The 19,041-nt window shown below is 38.2% G+C and overlaps 2 protein-coding genes across 4 annotated transcripts in view; one reads left to right on the forward strand and one right to left on the reverse strand.

The window, feature by feature from the left end:
• znf362a (zinc finger protein 362a) overlaps window positions 1–5,130 on the reverse strand; it is a 14,288-nt gene extending 9,158 nt beyond the window's left edge. Inside the window, exons 1-3 of one of the 3 annotated variants that reach the window (XM_026932464.3) lie at window positions 4,990–5,130; window positions 1,433–1,496; window positions 243–489 (exon numbers count right to left, since the gene is read on the reverse strand). In XM_026932464.3, the coding sequence (XP_026788265.1) occupies window positions 243–489; window positions 1,433–1,495 (310 nt within the window). In that variant the 5' untranslated portion in view covers window position 1,496; window positions 4,990–5,130. The other 2 variants (XM_026932465.3, XM_053226973.1) reach the window with 2 other exon arrangements.
• A 2,628-nt stretch (window positions 5,131–7,758) lies between these two features.
• On the forward strand, window positions 7,759–18,563 carry si:ch211-193i15.1 (uncharacterized). The gene is made up of 3 exons (XM_034313999.2): window positions 7,759–8,138; window positions 16,490–16,645; window positions 16,735–18,563. Exons 2-3 carry the CDS (start codon window positions 16,498–16,500, stop codon window positions 17,790–17,792), a joined length of 1,206 nt encoding a protein of 401 aa, XP_034169890.2. The 5' UTR covers window positions 7,759–8,138; window positions 16,490–16,497; the 3' UTR covers window positions 17,793–18,563.
• The last annotated feature ends 478 nt before the right edge of the window (window positions 18,564–19,041 follow it).

Genomic DNA, 19,041 nt, shown 5'->3' on the forward strand with positions numbered 1-19,041 from the left:
AGTGTCACACCTGAGCTGTGTCACACCTGAGCTGCAATACAGCTCTACAGTATCCCACATAATACAACATGACAAATGTATTGAAACACTAATTTTTTTTGTCAACACCCACCTTTAAACAACCACTGTATCTAATCCTAGAGCTGACCTCAGGTTATTAAGATCGGCTAAAATGATAGTTTTGTAAGAAGTATGACGTGATGCAGTGTGATGTGATTGACACGTGACGTCATGTGCGATACCTGCGACGGAGCTGGACGCAGGTCGGGCGTGCAGGGCAATGTCAGGCTGCGTCGGGCTGTGAGGAGGAAGGCCGGGCATCTGCTGCAGCTTGGGCACTGCCATGCTGTGCGTCCCACCTTCCGCAGGCGTCGGGGGAACCAGCAAGGGCTGCTGGGATTGGACCGAAGTAGGAGGCAGGTGTGGAGGTCTGATTTTCTCGGCCATCAGCTGCTCTTTGATCTTGTTAATAAGAACGAGGTTGTCCAGCTGAAAACAGTGGGTGCAGGAGACATTGGACATTTGAATAGTTCGAGTAGCCCTCTTCCTGATTAACACCAGCTAATCAGCTAAGCTAGGAATGCCTGCTAGCTAAGCTGGTACTAGAACTAGCCTGGTACACTGCTGTGATTAAGTATTAAATGAATAGTTCACCAAAAAAAATCCAAATTACACAATGTTCTACTCAATTAGAATGTACTCCATCAACAAAGACATGTTTGATGATGATGTTTAATTCTTTAGATTTGCGCTGAAGCTCCGACGCTAATGAAGCTAATGAAGTAATGCAATTCTCAATTCTTCAGATCTCACCCAGAATGTTTTCTGTAAATTTCTGCCCCAAAATGTGTCCCATAGTTGATGTCACGCAGAATTGCTGATGTGGTTTACAACACCACAGGACTTACTCTACTGTATAAACACGGACAGAATCGACAGCGTAACATTGTGGAAGGGGCGGCCATCTTGAAATCATTTTTCTTTTAGCTTAAACTTAAGTAATTACATTAGAAAGACAGACTCTGTGCTAATTTGAACAAAGTTGTTAATTGTTAAAAAAAAGAAGATTATGCTTCTTTAGCATGGCATTTAAAACAAACTTTATGGACATTCAGGCATTTTGGATGAGACACATTAGCCTTAAAGCTCTAGTACTAAAGTTCTAGTACTAGTACCAAAAAAAAAAAAGAAAAAAAGTACCATGTCTCAGTTGACTGACAACATTTGGGGTTATGGGAACATTGTATAAGTTGGATTTTTTTGCTAAACTACACCTTTAATGTAAGCACAGGGTATAAGCTGTAATTCTGAGAGTAAATCAATATACAAGAAGAGAATGTGAGGTAAAATGAATAGTATTCAGCATCTTAAAGTTGTAATGCATCTTGTAATGACTTAAGTAATGTAAAATTCATGCATTAAAGACTCTCACCTGGCCAGGCATTGCAGGAGGCGGAGGCCAGAAGTATGGGTTATTAAATCGTGGCTCGGCCATGCTGGGAAAAAGAAAAAAAAACACAACAACACAGAACCACTGTCAGTTACGTTCGGTTCAACATACAGCCACTGCAGCTGTTCACTATTACTGCGAAACAAACGTAATAGGACGTGGAGAAAGATCATTTGCTCAATAATTAGCTGTTCTCAAAATACAGACAGGAAATGTTTATCTTCAGCTCTACCTGCATCAGGATGTTAAATTGGTATTTATATAAGGGTGTGATGTACGTATTTATCTGAGATCTTGGCTCTGTTATTCATGCGTGGATTACTGAGTTAGCTGGATTGCATTGTTCAAAGCTGTTAACAGACATGTGAGCTGTTGTACAAAAACAACCGATGATAGGGTGGTGTGATGGAGAGGAACTTCATCACACTTATGTTATAGCAGCTATAAACAGTCACCAGCCTCTTTTTTCTCTCTCCTAAAGTTAATAAGCCAGAAAAAAAAACATCCTGTCATGAATATTTAGCAGGCACTATTATATGATTCACACACTTTTAAAATATAGTGTTTATAACCTGTTAGGCTCTAGGTAGAACCTGCTGATGTAGAGAGTAACACAAGTGATACCAAGATGGAAGTGACGTGGTAACCACAAAGAAAAAAAAGGTGTGACCATTGCAGTTATTTCATATTTGAAAGGAAAAATAACTTCTCTCAACTACACATATTATAGCTTACTGAAGTGAAGCAATGCTAAAGCAATACTGGGCAAACAGAGCCCCTTCTAGTCCTCCATCCCCCCAAGTCATGACCCTACAAACAAAAGTGGCAGCACACATCATCAGTCATGAGCACAAACCAGCTCGTGCAAAAGCTCCTGAAAGATATGCGTATGTGCATTTACACAAAGTCGTCGCATAACGCAGGCTAAAAAAAATCTTCCCCTCGAGTTCCAACAGGAAGTGAAACAGACACCCATAACGACCATTAAAAAAACACTCTGCAAAAGTCTGGGGTTCATACGCCTGGACATATCATCTTTATTATTTTTGGCTTGTGCAAATGAACTCCTCTGTGCAGACCCCTAGTCAAACAGCCTTCAACCCGGTGCACGCTGCCAAAACATGCATGGCCTAGCGTTGCAGGGCAAAAAAAGAATCCATAATGCATGAAAGTGATATTCCTCAAATAATCCTGTCGTGTGGAAAGATCTCTAGAAGGCCGAGTTGTTTCTCAGAGAAGTGAACAGAGATATGATTGCAAGCTAAGGCCACAAAGAGAGCTGAAAAATGTTTTTATGTGCACATTACTGTATATTAACCACACTTTCACAGTGAATAATGCAGACAAAAATAGCTTAATGAGCCTGCTGCAACTGTGTTAAACAGCGAGGTTTATTTAAGCACTGCAACCTGTGATGTCACATTCACACTTACGTTCCCATTAGGCATATGACGGTTCATTTTCTATGTACATACATGACACAGAGCCATGACTTCAGTGACATTGTAAAGCAACAAATCCAAATAATTGCTGAAACCAATCCTGTGGTGTGCGTGGTGCGACGTTTTGTCAGTTCCCCGCTCACAACTTTAGTTCCTACCTGCCATTATTTCCCATTTACTGTTTGAAAAACCATGGTTTTGTCTTATCCTGTCATATGCAACCTACTGTCAAAATGTACACAGAGACATTATGCAGAAAAATAAATTTTGGAAGGAAGTAGCAGAGATCGCTAGTGGGTCGGGTGTGAGTACGTAGCTAGTACAGTTAGCTTGCTTTGCAAATCTGAGAACGAAACTAGTACAAAGCCAAGCACTTAACATGTTAAAAAAAATCTGAATTCAATTTAAATGGAAGTGGTGTGTATAAATAATATAGTAGGTGAAGGCTATACATTTTGGTTACTACAGGAACCAGAATTGTTTTTAAAAAAAATGCTGAACAGGCCACGCCCACAAACAACAAACTACAAGTGACACAAGCGACTTTTCGCTTGCTAGTGTGAACACAGTTATAGACACATGAATATCATCATGTCTATTGCTATGATAGAAAAAAAGCCTAGCTTGGACAGTAAGAGATCATAAGAGTGAATATAGTGAGGATCTCTCATTCGCATAGCTACTGAATTCACCTCAGTATTGCGATCACGATTAACAAACGATAGATTGCGCAGCCCTAACTGATACCCAATAAATTCTTCGATGTAAAGAAATGTAAATGTTAAAGTGCATAGTATTTTAAGATCCATTCCTTAAGCAAGGAATTTTGCAACAAATGAAGCTTAATAGTTGTGAAATTAAAACATTCATCTGTATATAAGAAGACATCATATAGCTACATGTCTACAGGCCCGTGAGCTGCATGTACAGCCAGCAGTTTAGGCTATGAAGCTTTACAAAGCCTGGATTAGGAGTAATGATTTTAGGGTGTTTTATATATATATATATATATATATATATATATATATATATATATACATACACACACACATATACATACATATATCATACATACATACACACACACACAAAAAATCAATGATGCAACCTACAGCATGCTTTACATTGTTTAGGATCAGTGTATGTGCCTGAGAGAGAGGAGGTGCAGGGCTCAGGCATTGCAGCACTCCTCCACTGAAATGAGAAAGAAATAAAAATGCAGAAATAATAATGGTGTGTAACATACATACACTCAGCGTCTGTGTCTCCGACTGCCACGACTGGCGTCTTACAAGCCCCAGGAAAGCCCAGATCACAACTTGGGCTGCTTAACTTTTCTCCTTTTAATCTATCGGCATCCTGGAAGTTTTATCATCATCTCTTTTTTTTTATAAAGAAATAAAAGCCAAAGTCAAAAAGCGGATTAAATTCACGCCGAGGTCTGGAGGCTGCTGGGAAAGCGCGCGGCGCGCGAGCCTGGGCCGCCTCTCCCACATTCTCAGACAGTTTTATTAAAAAATTCAGACAAAAGGAAAACAAAAATGGCAGCCTGTCTTTATTTTTATAAAGGAACCAGACGCCATATTCTGCAGATCCCCCAAATTTGCACGCAGAAATGAATCCTGAAAACTAACCGGGTCGCGCGACACCTTAAAGAAGCCATCCGTTTATTTGCATTAAGAGCTCGAATGATTGTTTACTTAGATCTGCAGGTTTGAATAGCCCGGCTCAAAGAGGAGAAAAAAAAGACAGAAAAAAAAAAAAAAAAAGGCAGGAGACTTCCTACAACAATCATGCCGCACAAAATCGCGACGAACAGCATGCACGCTCTGCTCTGGGTTTTTTATTATTATTAATTTAATTAGCGACTATAATAAATAACATCCGGTAATTTTCACAGCTGCACAAACACTGTTTTAATGCACTGCAAAAAAAAATCCGCATGTAAGCCGCTTGTGTTCAGCCATTCCCCTGCTTTAGATTTTTTTTATTTGAACTTTTCCGAGCGCTGGGATAACTCCGGACAAATCACACACCACGATGCGGAAAATGCGCACAATCACAAACACGCCACTAATCCCACAGCCACATACTCACCCCGATGGCTCAATCCTGACTCAGGGGAGTTTTTTTAATAATAAAAAAAAGGTAAAGATCTTCTTTCAGCTCGCTTTCAGTCGGAGTTCAGACCTTCCGGGTCGCCTACTGTTCACTTCTGGGTGCTGCAGGCAGAGAAAACACACACACACACACACACACACACACACACACACACACACACACACACACACTCATCATCATTACTGTTCACAAAAATCCAGCATCACACTGCAAATCATGCCTCAGTGCCACAAACAAGAGTGACTCTTCATTAGTTCATTATATCTGCATTAAGAGGACATGCGCAAACAGCATCCATTTTACACTAATAATAATAATAATAATAATAATAATAATCAGTGTACCTCATTAAAAACCAAAAGCAATCCTGCTACACTCCTTAAACACCACACTGGGAAAGATACAGTCAAGTGCAAAAGTTTGCATACACTTTCGCCTCTGTGTGAAGATGCAAATTGAATTCATAGCAGCAAAACATTAGTTTTTTTTTTTTTTAAAAAAACACAAAACAGACATGTCTTCATTATTACAAATAACAAAAATGCTCAGCCTATAACCATAAATATGTGTATATGTATGATGGATAATAACACTGAAGAAAAAAAAAACTTGTTAGAGCTAATAAAAGTGTCTACATTTCTGAATTTGATCATTTTTTTAAATTCTCTGTCATTTTGGAGGGTCTGAGAGATATAATAACATGTAATATACACAAATATATAAACATATATTTATATTTCCTGCTTTAAATTATTTCTGGACACTGAAAGGCTCAAGGCTCAAAACGTTTCTTATTCCTGAGTTATTTTAAGATCCTTGTGCTGTTGCTGGATTTCATTTTTAACATCCTGGAGTTATTTATATTTGTGAAATTATGAAATAGAAATATATATTTATTTTTTATTTTTTGCACCCAGAAATTGTGGGGATTGCAAACTTTGCTACTCAGTTGTACTACAGGTCCAAACAGCGCCCCCTTGAGGTCACCACCCCAGTGATGTCCAATGGTTACATTTCCATTTATTCATGTTTTATCTTCATCCAGAGGAACTTCACTGTTAGAAAAACAGGGTACTGAACCGAACCATTCCTGGTGGCTGGGGTGCTGCTGTCAAGTGTGCAGCTTTTATACCTTTTTTACAATCTTTACTCTAAAAGGTCATTATAGTCCAATTATATACCGTAATGCTACACTACATAAACACAATTCCAGGTGAAATATATATTAAAGGTACACAATAAGGGTACCAACCCAGCAGCAAGGTGAGGTACAGTTTAGTACCCTTTGTACCAAACATGTTCAATGACTCAGTGATGCCATACAAGTGCAAATTAGCTGAACTAAGTTTGAGTATGTTGTCGTTTGGGTAAAGCTTCCCAACATGGTGTTTCCTTTTCCTAAGTATTACTCAGATCTTTAAATTTCGTCCTGAAATATTACTGAATTCTTAATCCTAAATTTAATAACCATCATTAAAAAGGTGGACTACTATCTAAAAATCTTTCAGGCTGTATTTGTCATGGGAGGGCGTTTTGTATCTTTAGTTATCTTTAATCCAATTAACGCTCCATTAAAGGCACTGCATTAGTATTTAATCCCAAATCATGTACATTAATTGGATTAAAGGTACCAAAAGAAACAAACAAAAATCCCACCTCAGTGACAAGTGAACAAAAGCTTTTTCTCTGTTGCACTTTTATTAGATCTTATTAGATCATCTCATCCTCACAAAGTGTTATTGATCCTAAATTAATTGACAGGATAATACAAAATGCGGCCCTCTAAATAAATCCTATCTTTCAGGATATAAACACTTCTCACTGATGTGGTCTTTTTTGTATCTTTAATATAAATAATGCATATGATTGGTGATTAAATACCAATGAGGTAATTTCAAGTGTGTTTACATGAGCACCAGAAGAGTAACACTGTTCTGACTTACACTTTCAGAAAAAAGTGTACTAAACTGTACTTCTCCTCATCACTGAGGTGGTACCTTCAAGTGTACACCTTCTGTACCTTTTACCTAGAAAGGCACATATAGTTTACCTTTAATGCTTTACTCTAAAAACCACATTTCCAGACAAATTTCCAAGATACATACTAAAGACAGGCCAAGTTTTATTCATACATAAAGGCAATTCAAAGCGCTTTGCATAACTAAAAGCAAAATAAAAGAAAATAAGGAGAAAATAGAGGACATACACTAGATATATATGTATAAACACTTCAGAAGAAGTGTAGACAGAAAGTGCATGGGAAAAGAGAAATGTTTTCAATGTGGACTGAAAGATTTGGGGTAAATCACACGTCTGGCAGCTGCTTTCAGCTTTGGGAAGCACAGAAGTTCAACAGCACCTCACCAGGCTCAGTTCTAAGCCAAGGCACTGTGAGCTGACTGCTTCCTAAAGATCTGAGAGGTCTGCATGGTTTCTCTTCTTCAAGTAGTAATGCTTTAAAACAGGTTCTGTAGAGATCTTAATATGCTCAATTTTCAGGTACAAAACATGTTTCCATGATGGCGCCACTTCCTACAACTCTCTCTGAGATGTTTTATCTTTTTTTCATTCATTTTTCACTGTTCAGCAGAAGGTGGCAGCATTCCCAAATTCTTCTCAACTTTCAAATAAACCCAGTGATCACTAGGGGTATTTCCTAAGACCTAGAGACCTTGAGAACTGAGCTGCAGCCCTAATCCAGCACACCTGCCCCAGATAATCAGGTCTGATTAACCGGATTAGCGTGTGGTGCAGCTGAAATATGTCTGTGCATCAACCTCAACAACATCCACTTCAACAAAAACAACCAACAACTAACACCCACAATCCTGATAACTCAAACCCACACAGTCAGAGAAGGTATTTGCACTCCTCTCATGCTATTAACAAAGTAGCTGGGCCAGATATTGTGTACGATCTGCAGACACACCCTTTCCATACTAATGTACTCTCACACATACTCACACACACCAGAGACAGGTGAGGCAAAGGGAGGGGAGACCTGTATAGGCACGTCCCACCAGGGGTGGATCCGAAACCACACACACATACACACACACACTTGGGCTCAGAAGGATGATCTGCTGTGTGCACATGCTCTCCAAAGGTCACTCTGGATTTTTCAGGTAAAGTCAATTTCCTATAAACTTTGAATTCACTAGTATGAGTCTAGCTCTCTCTCTCTTTCCCTCTGTTTCTCTCTCTCTCTCTCTCTCTCTCTCTCTCTCTCTCCCTCCCTGAGCTGTATGTCAGAAAGTGCAAACAATCTTAACAGGTTCAGACACACGTTACTGCAGGCGAAGCAACACAGCCAGGATTCCTCGGTGTGAGCCAGCAGACCCTCTCATTAAGATTTGTCTAAATCTAAAGATAATCCCGCTTCTAATGCAAGCATTGCATATCCTAATTCTGCTCAGGTGCAACAGGTCCTCTTTAAACTTATTCTATTTCCAAGGAATACTTTACTTCTTTGTGCTGAAGTGTTGTTTTTAGGATCTGTCTAACCTTTGCACTGACCTGTAGTACCAGTGTGTTGTCAAATATGCACTCTTTAAATGTAATCTCAGAACTAAATGTACCAATCCTTTATTACTCGCGTTTTGTAGCATTAGTGTGTGTGCTTTTCTTGTGAATCTTGAAAAACAATTTAAGGTACATAATTAGACTGTTAAAGCTTTACTTTAAAAATGAATTAAAGTTACTTTCCCTGGTGAAATGCACATATTAAAGGTACAAACATACACCCTTATGGTACCACACCACAGCGACAAGGAAAAGTACCCTTAATTTGGTACCTTTCTTCCTCAGTGTGTTCTAGTTTGCATTTGTTGACTTGACTCCATTTCTGTTTTATTAGAAATCACATTTTTAATAGCTTGTGCAACACAGTGCACAGCTTCCTATGTACAAAGTTATTAATTTTATAAATATGATATTGGGATAAATTGTCATGATTTTATTATTATTATTTAAATAGTACCAACAATTCCACTAGTAAGCAGTAAGACAGTGAAGTTAGATTAGAGCTAAATTATTTTATCAGATTAAACACACACTCTTTTTGCTGGCACTTGTGTATCATTCTTTGATGTATTGATGAGGTATTTGTACTCTAATTCACAACACTATCTCTACAAAAAGAATATCTGGTCATTTATACTACTACTACTTCAACTACTACTACTAGTAATAATAATAATAATAATAATAATAATAATAAAGCACTCTCCATTTTGAGTTTATAATCTTAGAGTATTTTTACATAACAGTTTAGAAGAACAAAACAATATTATATATAATATTATAGCAATCTACAACAACTTTTATTGATTTGAAGCGTCTTAAGTCTATTTAACAAGATAAAAGACGCAAAGTACATATATAATCAGGATTTAAAACACCTATAGTGCTGGCGTTCCTAATGTTTAAACATGAATGCTAATGTCCTAGCCTAGGAACTAAACTTGGCGGTTGCTCACATTATCTCACACATCAAAAATAAATGAGTCGCTTATAAGAATACATAATTTGCACTGTTGATTTTTCTTGGCATTTATGGTTTGGGTAATACGACAAAAATAGATCACGATTTTCAAAAATTTCTACGCTTCACAGCACGTAGCACGATATTTAAGTTCGCTAACAATTTCCCAGCAATACTGTAGTGTTGCATTTTAAAAAATAACTGTTTGTCTACAAAAATAAATGTATTTGTGTGTTTTATATTTAAAAATAAAATTTCATTTATAAAACAAATTAATAAATCAAAATATTAAAAGGAGAAAAATATTTGTAAAATAATTATTTTAATTTTATAAATTAAGTACAACAATTTTATCAAATTAGTCGCTTCCAGTCAGCTTGTAATTATTTAAAAAACATAAAAAAAAATTTTCACAATAGCCATGATACCACAAAGTGCATTGTGTGATCTCATCATGATATCAGTATTATATCGTAATATTGCCATTTTTGCCCTGTGACATTTTACTGCACTGTTTATGTGATTAGCATCTAATATAAATTTCAATATAATATATTCACGGCCCTACCATTACATTTACTGGAGTGGCCTAGTGTATAAATATTGAGAAAATTAACTTATTCATTCTGTTCTGAAATGTGATCCTTATTCAAGTTCAGTAAAATGACTTTTATTTTCATCCAAGAAATTTTTGTTTTGTTTTTTGTTCGCTTGCACAAGCTGTTTCTCTGAACCATAACGCTGTAGTTTGTGCAAAAACAAACACACAATGCTGGTAGCGCACTGTTATTAAAGCAGGCTCTATTAGATTATAAGATTATGGCTGTGCATATAATCTGTGTATTCAGACTTAACGTGAACTTAAAGGCATTATATTTAATTATAACTTGCAACATGCGGCACACCGGAGAGTTTTAGTTTACTTTAGGAACTTCATTTAAACTTTGATTATATGGCTAGGTGATCCATAATAAATATGAAATTACACTTGAAGCTGTTTGATGGAGATGATCTTCCCATAATACACATCATAAACTGAAATAAAGTGTGTTAGTGAAAGAGTTTTAGGCCATAAAACTGTTGAATGCTTCTATGAGCTCAAGGCCAAAAGCTTGCAAAAGCAAATACAAAAGCAAACAGTGTGTCAACAAAACCCATGTGGTGAGATTCTCAGAGGTAAACGAGGGGGAGGGTGACGTGATTAAAACATCACCATGCCTCATATCAGATATTTCTATCATCAACAGTATGCATGATGGATACTGTAGGTTCAGCTTTAAAAAATAAAAAAGTTCATCGTCTAGAAAAATAAACCAACACTGAAAAGAAAGAAAATCTAAAATTGTGTAAAGATTTTTAAAGAAAAACTTGTATCACAGTGTAGTATCACAATGTCAGTGTGTATATATATAAATCAAAAAGCAGCAGTGTGATTATATAGTGCAGGGAAAAATACAGGATTTATCCATGTGCAAAAAAACCCAAATGCGTGCAGAGGATTGTCCGTGCGCAACCAACCCATCGCCCAGCCCTAATGCAAACTACACACTATTTGCATGAGACACAATTACATATTACAATATGTAAATCAGAAGATTTTAATTTCACATCACTGTGTAAATCACATCTCAATGTACTGTTTCATTTCACCTCTCCATTTCTTTTTTTTTTTTTTTTTTTTGTCCTTTTCTGTGTGCATCTGTAAAGTGTTTTTAAATGTAAATCAGAAGCAGAAACTGCTGTAGAGATTTGGTTGGACTTGATTTTCTTATTCACTGCCAGCTCCTGTTTGAGCACCACACAGTCGCAATGCAATAAACGCAATGCTTCTGATTTTACAGCATCACAGTTAAACTTACTCAAGGAGTTAAACAGACTCATGGAGAGCAAATCAGAAAATATTTGATTTAATCTGGAGAGCTTTTGTCTTTTAAACTTTGCCTATAACAATAAAAATTTTAAAATGTAACATTTTTCCATTAAAGTTCCTTGGCATCATTTAAAGCATTAGATAACATCAACAAATCATAAAACTCAACATTAATACATCAGTAATAAAATTAACTGTCACTAATAAACCAAATGAAAACAATAAGCCACTAATGGGTGTGGTTACTGACTGTATGATGATGTGATGCAGTTTTATAAAATGGCTACAAAAACCTCATAAAATGCATCAGTGTTCAATAAATTATTCAATTTCCTATTAATAATATTTGCAATAAATAATTCTTAGACATTGCCTGATAACAGTAAGAGTTTTTGCTGCTAAGCGACATAACGGACAAAAATTACGTATTCTATGGACCGAACAATGACTTAATGATTAGGATTACTGTTTATTTGTTTAAAAAAAAAAAAGTGTTCAATAGATATTTGAATTTATTATTAATAATATTCACAGTAAAGGGTGAGACGGTGTTGCAGCAGGTAGCTCCAGGGTTCCCGTGTTAGATCCTGAGCTCAGGTTACTGTCTGTGCATGTTCTCACTGTGTTCACGTAGGTTTCCTCCAGGTTCCCTGGTTTCCCCCCACTTCTCAGAAACATAGGTGGATTGGCAGCTCTAAATGGTGTGGGTGTGGGTGTGGGTGTGTGTGGGTGGGTGTGTGTGTGTGTGTGTGTGTGTGTGTGTGTGTGTGTGTGTGTGTGTGTGTGTGTGGGGTGCTCTGAGATGGACTGAAAGGATAAAGAGGTTACTGAAGATGAACGATGAATGACCATTCGCAATAAATAATTTGTCCGTTTCCATTTTCAATATGCTTCAACAGGACAAACTGTAACTGACTTTTTTTGTTTGTTTGTTTGTTTTAAAACTTGCTGCATTAATACAGAATTTAATTATTGTAATAGTGTTGGCTCAAAAATCTGACTCACATTTGACGCCTTTGTGAAATACTCACACTCGAAAATTTAATTTCACAATGACTTTGCCTCAGCCAATCAGATTTTAGAACCGAAAATGTTTTATAAAAGCCAAATAATCATTTGCATTAACCATCGTTCCCAACACCAGTAAGTTCACAATGACATGAACATCATTATTTGTTAAAATAATTATAATAAATATAATTATTTTTGTTATAATGAACATGTTTACTGATATTAACTCTGAAGTCTGAAGCGAGATCCATAATTTACACCTGGAGACCAGAGTTCAGGAACTTAGCAACACTGAGGAACATGATGTCATGTAATTTGTAAATTAAACTAAACAGTCAAGGTGTGTTTCGTTATTCAAACAAACGTCTTTGATGCATGTTAAACTTACTTTGCTTCCTTGTTAACATTATGATTTCTTAATGCTGAACTAATGCAGTAGAACAGTAAATAATTTTAGTTAAGGGAACCTTAAGGTAGTGTTATTTTTTTTTATATAAAATATATATATTAAATATAGCAAACTCTGTATCCCTTTGCTACTCAAATAAATAAATAAATAAATAACACTGACAAATCAACACCGAAACCTCAAACTGTAAACAAAATAAATGTTTTATGACCTTTACAGTGATCATTAAATATCTCAAAGTAGGTGGTCTTTAAATAAAATAAACTTCTCATGTATTTCTGTACTTCTGAGTAGCAACTTCATATCAAAATTTACTTCTGTGAAATTAAAAAAAAAAATTCATATTCCCAAGCTTCATGTTCACATCAGCAAAAACTATCCTTCCATTAATATTTAATATTCGCGGTGGCCTCGTGTGTGTCACACAAAGCACAAAGGTCACGCTGCATCGCAATATCGCAGTGTTTCTGCTGCTTTCCCTCATTTTAATCTGTGCTGCTGCTCAGCAGTCTTTGTGTGTAAACAGTGGATTTTATCTGCTAGCCTATCATTTCCTACTGCCACTCTTCACATGGACTGCCATGTCACACATGGACCACATCAGGGTTTCTCTAACAGCAGCTCTGACTGTAGTGCAGCTACAAATCACAGGTTTACATTAATGCGCTCGTTCTAATACATTATTGTTTCTATAGTAACAGCTAATTCACAATGTGTACGGCTGACACTCCATGAACTGATTAAAAAACCATGTGTAATGGGTGACATGGTGAAGCTTCCTGTAAGGAGATGCTTACCATTTAGGGAAGGAGTCTCCAGTGTCAGCACTTTTTCAAAGAGTCAAAGGTAAAGCTGTAACTTGAAGTTTCTTCTGCAGGACAGAGGAGTTTAGGCTTTTTGCGGTTTCTCACTAACATGACAAGCTGCGTTTTGTTTGTTTGTTTTTTGTTTGTTTTTGTCTTGTTTTTGAGGGAACGACTATTTATAGCTGCTATAACATAACTAACTTGTTTCATGGACGTTCCTCAACATTAAATGTAACAAATGAATAAAAAAATGTGATGTCATTATTTAATTAATAAGAAATTGTAATTGTCGGCAAATTGCTGTGATATGAGTAATAAAACACTTTCACTGTTACAGGAAAAATTCAGGGTTATAACATTAACTCTGCCTCCCTGTTGATAATCTTCCTATTACAGCAGGACACCAAGTTCTTACCAGGTTTTTACCATAAAAAATGCCTTTCTCTGGAACTTTGCTTCAGTTGAATGAGCAGCTCGTTATAGCTGTGTTAGTATTATTATTATGTCCAGTGTTGTCTGAAAAGATCTACTGTGGCTGCAAAACAGGTTTCATTAAACAAACTGAATGAAAACCTGTAGCCACCCAGGAGCTGTTAGTGGAAATGTCTGCTCCCCAAGCATGGTATATTTTCATATCATAGTTAGCCCTAGGAAGAAGATTTGGTGAAGAATCCAGTGCAAGATACAGTATTAGGAGTGGGAGATATGGGAGGAAAAAAAAAAAGAAAGAAAAATCATCACATCAAGACATTTCTACCATACACTCTTTTTCTTCTAAAAGCTTAAAGCACTCTCCTATGTCACCTGACAGAACAGTTGAAAGAAAAAAATGTATCCAAATAAAAGTACTCTATTAAATACAGCTTTAACACTTTTACATTTAAGAGGCTTGCGACTACAAAACACAAGACATGACCAGACTTTTGCTTGGGTCAATATCGACAAATACCCAAATGGTTCTACTCTAACTTTAGTGGATTCTCTTGGGACAGATGTACATGAACTAAAAATCTAAACCATTTACTTAATTTACAAGACAGATGTAATTTTGTACATAGTTGAACACTGTTACTGTAAGAGAGCTAAAAATGAGCTTTTTTTATTTTCCTCAGACACTAGTAAAATTAAAGATTAGTATTTACAACAAGGATTAAAAATGTTCAAACATTTATTAAATGACATTTATTAAAATGCGTACACTTCCTGCCTGAAACTGGTGGTTTAAAACTGCAGCGGTGTAGGGTGCTGGAGTGCGGCATATATAAATAACTGCAAGATAAATCTATTAGGCATTAAGGTCTATAAACAGGAAATGTGGTTCGCACATGATGTTATCTAAGAGCGTGCACTAAGAGTATGTCCTTTCAGGGCCTCCATAATAAATAAATAAGTATGTATGTATGTAAGTAAGTAACATACTGTGCTCAAAAACAGTGGCACAAGCTTTAGTGACCAAGAAAACAAACAGGTAATATCAGACTTCAGTCAGTCAGTCAGTCAGTCAGTCTTAAAATAATAACCTCATTATTGTCATTCCTTTGTCTTTCTTGACAAAATCCAGAGTATAGCTTAGATGACAGCTTCACAAAGAATGATGACCTACCGTGCAAGGCAAGAAAGAAGGGTTTCTATTTTTAAAAACATATCCCTGCCTAGTGTTTTCTGCCATCTATATGAGAACTGTAATAAAACTCAACACCAAAAGGCTCGAAAAATGGCACGTGCAGGAGGAATGATGGCTCGGGGTCAGTCAGAAACCGACTGCCCAGCTTTCTTACAGGTTTTATTTGTGCCGTTTTAATACCAGTAGCACCAGCAGCAGTTTTCTGCACGTTCATGTATTCCTTTGTTAGTAAACACTGTGCTTAGTAATTTGAGTCATTCCACACCAGGGCGTCAAATTTGTCCTTATTTTTGACGAGCACTGACATCCAATCTAACCTGACTCAACAGATCAGGCTCTAACCTGCCTCTCAGGCATGTCTCCAGTCTTTCAAAGGGTCTATGAGTGATTAATGCTTCTAGCCTTTCTAAAGAGGTTCTACTGGGAACTTTTTCTGAACTTTTAAAGGTTCCTCTAATGAGACAAACTGGAGAACCTTTTTGAATGTAGGGTTGAATATGCATGATAAAGTGACTATATGGCCAAAAGTATGTGAACACCTGACCATCACACCCATATGTGGTTTTCGAACATCCCAATCCAGATTAAGTTCCATCCCAGTTCATCCCAAAGGTGTTCAGTGGGGTTGAGGTCAGGGCTCTGTGCAGGACACTCGAGTTCTTCCACTCCAACCTTCACACACCATGTCTTCATGGAGCTCGCTTTGTGCACAGAAGTAATGTCATGTTGGAACAGGTTTGGGCCTCTTAGCTCCAGTGAATGGAACCTGTAATGCAACTGCATACAAAGACATTCTATACGACTGTGAGCTTCCAACTTTGAGGCAACAGTTTGGGGAAGAAGCACATATGGGTGCGATGGTCAGGTGTCCACATACTTTTGGCCTATAGCCCATCTTGTTGGGAGGTTAATGCATTTGTTCAATGTTCAAAAGTTTTCAAGGCATGGAAGTTAGGAAAGCCAATTGGATTGCAATGTTCAAGAGTCTGAAGCTTGTGGCCAGCTAAGTGTATAAAAGGCATTAGAGGTCTGGTGGGCAGTGGGTGGAGCATCTGAGGAAGAAATGATCTGACTATCACCAGATCGCTATCTCATCTGGAATTTTTTAATATCTTAATATTACCTAGATGTCATAAAATGTCGAAGAGTTCTTCAATTTGTAGCTGTGGAGAACCCAAAACCTTTCAGAAGGCTAGAATTGATAACCATTCAAAGAAGTCTTGAATGAATTGTTTTGTGGCCTGGAATGATGGTGTTTTACCTTGTTCTTCAGCTCTAAGGATGGACGGTGTCCTGGAGGCGACGATCGCTCTGTGTGGATGCAAAGTGCTCTGCAGCATTCTGTGTCTTCCTGCTTTCAAAGACTCCATCTCCTCTGTCAGCCTGTGTTGTGTTTCCCTCTTACTCTTCACTGATCTCTCCATCACCAGTAAGCATATTTCTCAAGATCCTTATCACATTTCTGTCTCCCGTCTGCATGCCACTCATGTTTATCACCTTTTCTTCATGTTCTCCCAGTGTTCCTGGTGTACCTCTGGTCTGCTGCACCCAGACCGATGTCTTTTCACCCGTCTTCAGATGTCATCGCCCTGCGCTTCATGCTGTTCCTTAGCGACACGTATGAGGCTGTGTTGATGCTGACCCCGCTGCTGGTGGCTGTGGAATTGCTGGCTCGTCTCTTATGGGGTGGAGAGACTGTGACAGCAATTACGGATGAAAAAGAAGCTAAAGAGGACACGTTGCTTTTAAAGGACGTTGATGGACATACCTGGGAGACTGGACAACAACAGAAAGGAGAGGAGAAAGGGAACACTGCGGCATTCTTAAAAGCTTTAGGTTTCCTTGGTTGCCTGATGCTATGGTTCATGTGTGGGACATACGCTGGGTCTAGTTGGAGGCAGGAGCAGGTGATGGTGAGATCCTGCCTGGAAAGAGGCAGCTTGCTCTCGACATGCCTCCCCTGCCTCCTGACTGCTTCTTCACCAGTTAGCGGGCAACTATTTTGGGCTCTACCTGCTGCTATTCTCTTGCTAGCATTCACTGCAGTTCTGAGCTTAATCGTAGCAAAGCTGACCCCCAGAATTGTTAATCCAGAGCTGCTCGAACGCACAGAGAACTTTGATGCTCTCAAACAAACGCAAACACATCCACCCACGCCCGAGAGGACCTCTGTTTCTGCTGCGAGCATCTCAGACAATTGCAGTGTTGACTCAGAAAAGACAGCGAACAGCTGCGCCATTCACAGCTCGCATAATAAGCGACGATGGGCTCACGGAAAGCCAGAGCCATTATCCTGGAGAACAGAGCTGGCTGACAGCTGTAAATTAAAAAGCGAGAGCGTCACGCTCGTCTTGCAAGTGCACTGCACAGCCCCGCACCCTCACAAGAGCCGGCTTTGGCAGACTGTGAGGGAAAGTCCTTGCCTGAGGGGAGAACTAATGACAGGACTGCTGTGTGGGCTTCTGGTGTGTATCTTTCCTACAGTTCTCAGCACCAACATACTGCTCGTCAGCAACCTGGACACACTGGCTGTGTACGTTGTGAAACATCTGCTCACTCCGCTGCACAGTAAATGAGAGGTTAAGAGGGATGCGTGTTCCCACAGCACACCTCATGCCGAACATTCCTACATTCCAAGGTTATTTGTAAAATTGGAAATCCTGGATGGGTTCAAGCGCACACACGAATGAGCACTGACTGTTTTCTCAACTGATGTATTTTGATCATGAATTCATCTTCAGTAACTGTTTTCTCCTGGTCAGAGTTACTGTGGAACCCGGGAATACTGGGCACAAGGCAGGAAATCGTTTAGGTTAGGGGGATATTTAGTTTCGCCAGTTCATATGATGGCAAGTGAAGGAAACTGGAGGACCCTGAGGAAACCCACACGGAGAACAGTTTATCCGGGTCAGGCTGGTGGTGCTTCCAGAGTCCATCCAAGGAACTCTGCGTGAGAAGCGGGAATACACATTGAATGGGAAGGCCAGTACATCACAGGGCACAATGCACACACACACTCACACCTAGAGGCAATTTAGCATAGCCAATTCACCTACCGGCATGTTTTTGGGAGGAAACTGGAAAACCTGGAGGAAAGCCATATGGATACATAAAGAACATGGACAGAAACTCCACACAGAAAATAACCCAAACTCAGGATCGAGCCCCAAACTGTGGAGCTGTGAGACAACAATATGTGCACAAGGGCTTTTGCTGGGGATTGTTTATAGTGCGTAGTTCTGATATTGTCTGATTGAGTAGTTATGTTAAACCATGTTCTTTGGATTTGTAATGTTCAATAAATAATGCAAGCCTTTATTAAATGAATAACTGCATGAGTACTAGAATGTAATATTACTTTGTGACCGGCTGTTCTGATGTTTATCTGCGTTTGCATAATTGCTCCAACTGTTACTTTATTTTGCTTGAAAAACAAGAATTCAATACCTACCAGAATGAACACATTTTAGACAGCAGGTTTGATGCCTTTATGTCTTTAGCAGCGTTGAAAAAACAAACCGAAGCCTAATTAACTGGGATGCAGTTATTGTGTCTCATCACAGATGGCTGTCTATACAAGCACGCACACACACACAATGCTTGAGCCTTTTATAGTCGTTACTGGAAAAATAAAATGAGGACGTCAAAATTGGACTTGGAACGCTATGCTTGCTTTTAGCACCGATCAGTTTAGAACCTGAAGACTAATTTGGTATGCATGGACACCTTCAGGCAAACTGAGAATGAGATTAAAAATGCTCTAAACAAAAAGGATTGTGAATGCTAACAGACTAGAAGGAACTTGTTTGGTGTCAAAACAGTCAG

This window comes from Pangasianodon hypophthalmus, chromosome 20 (assembly GCF_027358585.1).
Source record: "Pangasianodon hypophthalmus isolate fPanHyp1 chromosome 20, fPanHyp1.pri, whole genome shotgun sequence".
Lineage (NCBI taxonomy): Eukaryota > Metazoa > Chordata > Actinopteri > Siluriformes > Pangasiidae > Pangasianodon > Pangasianodon hypophthalmus.

What these genes read in the sequence shown, in the direction of transcription:
- si:ch211-193i15.1 (XM_034313999.2), top strand. Translation starts at nt 16,498, where the DNA reads ATGGACGGTGTCCTGGAGGCGACGATCGCTCTGTGTGGATGCAAAGTG. An exon ending in CACTGATCTCTCCATCACCA is followed by an intron (nt 16,646 to 16,734) that starts GTAAGCATATTT and finishes ATGTTCTCCCAG; the next exon opens with TGTTCCTGGTGTACCTCTGG.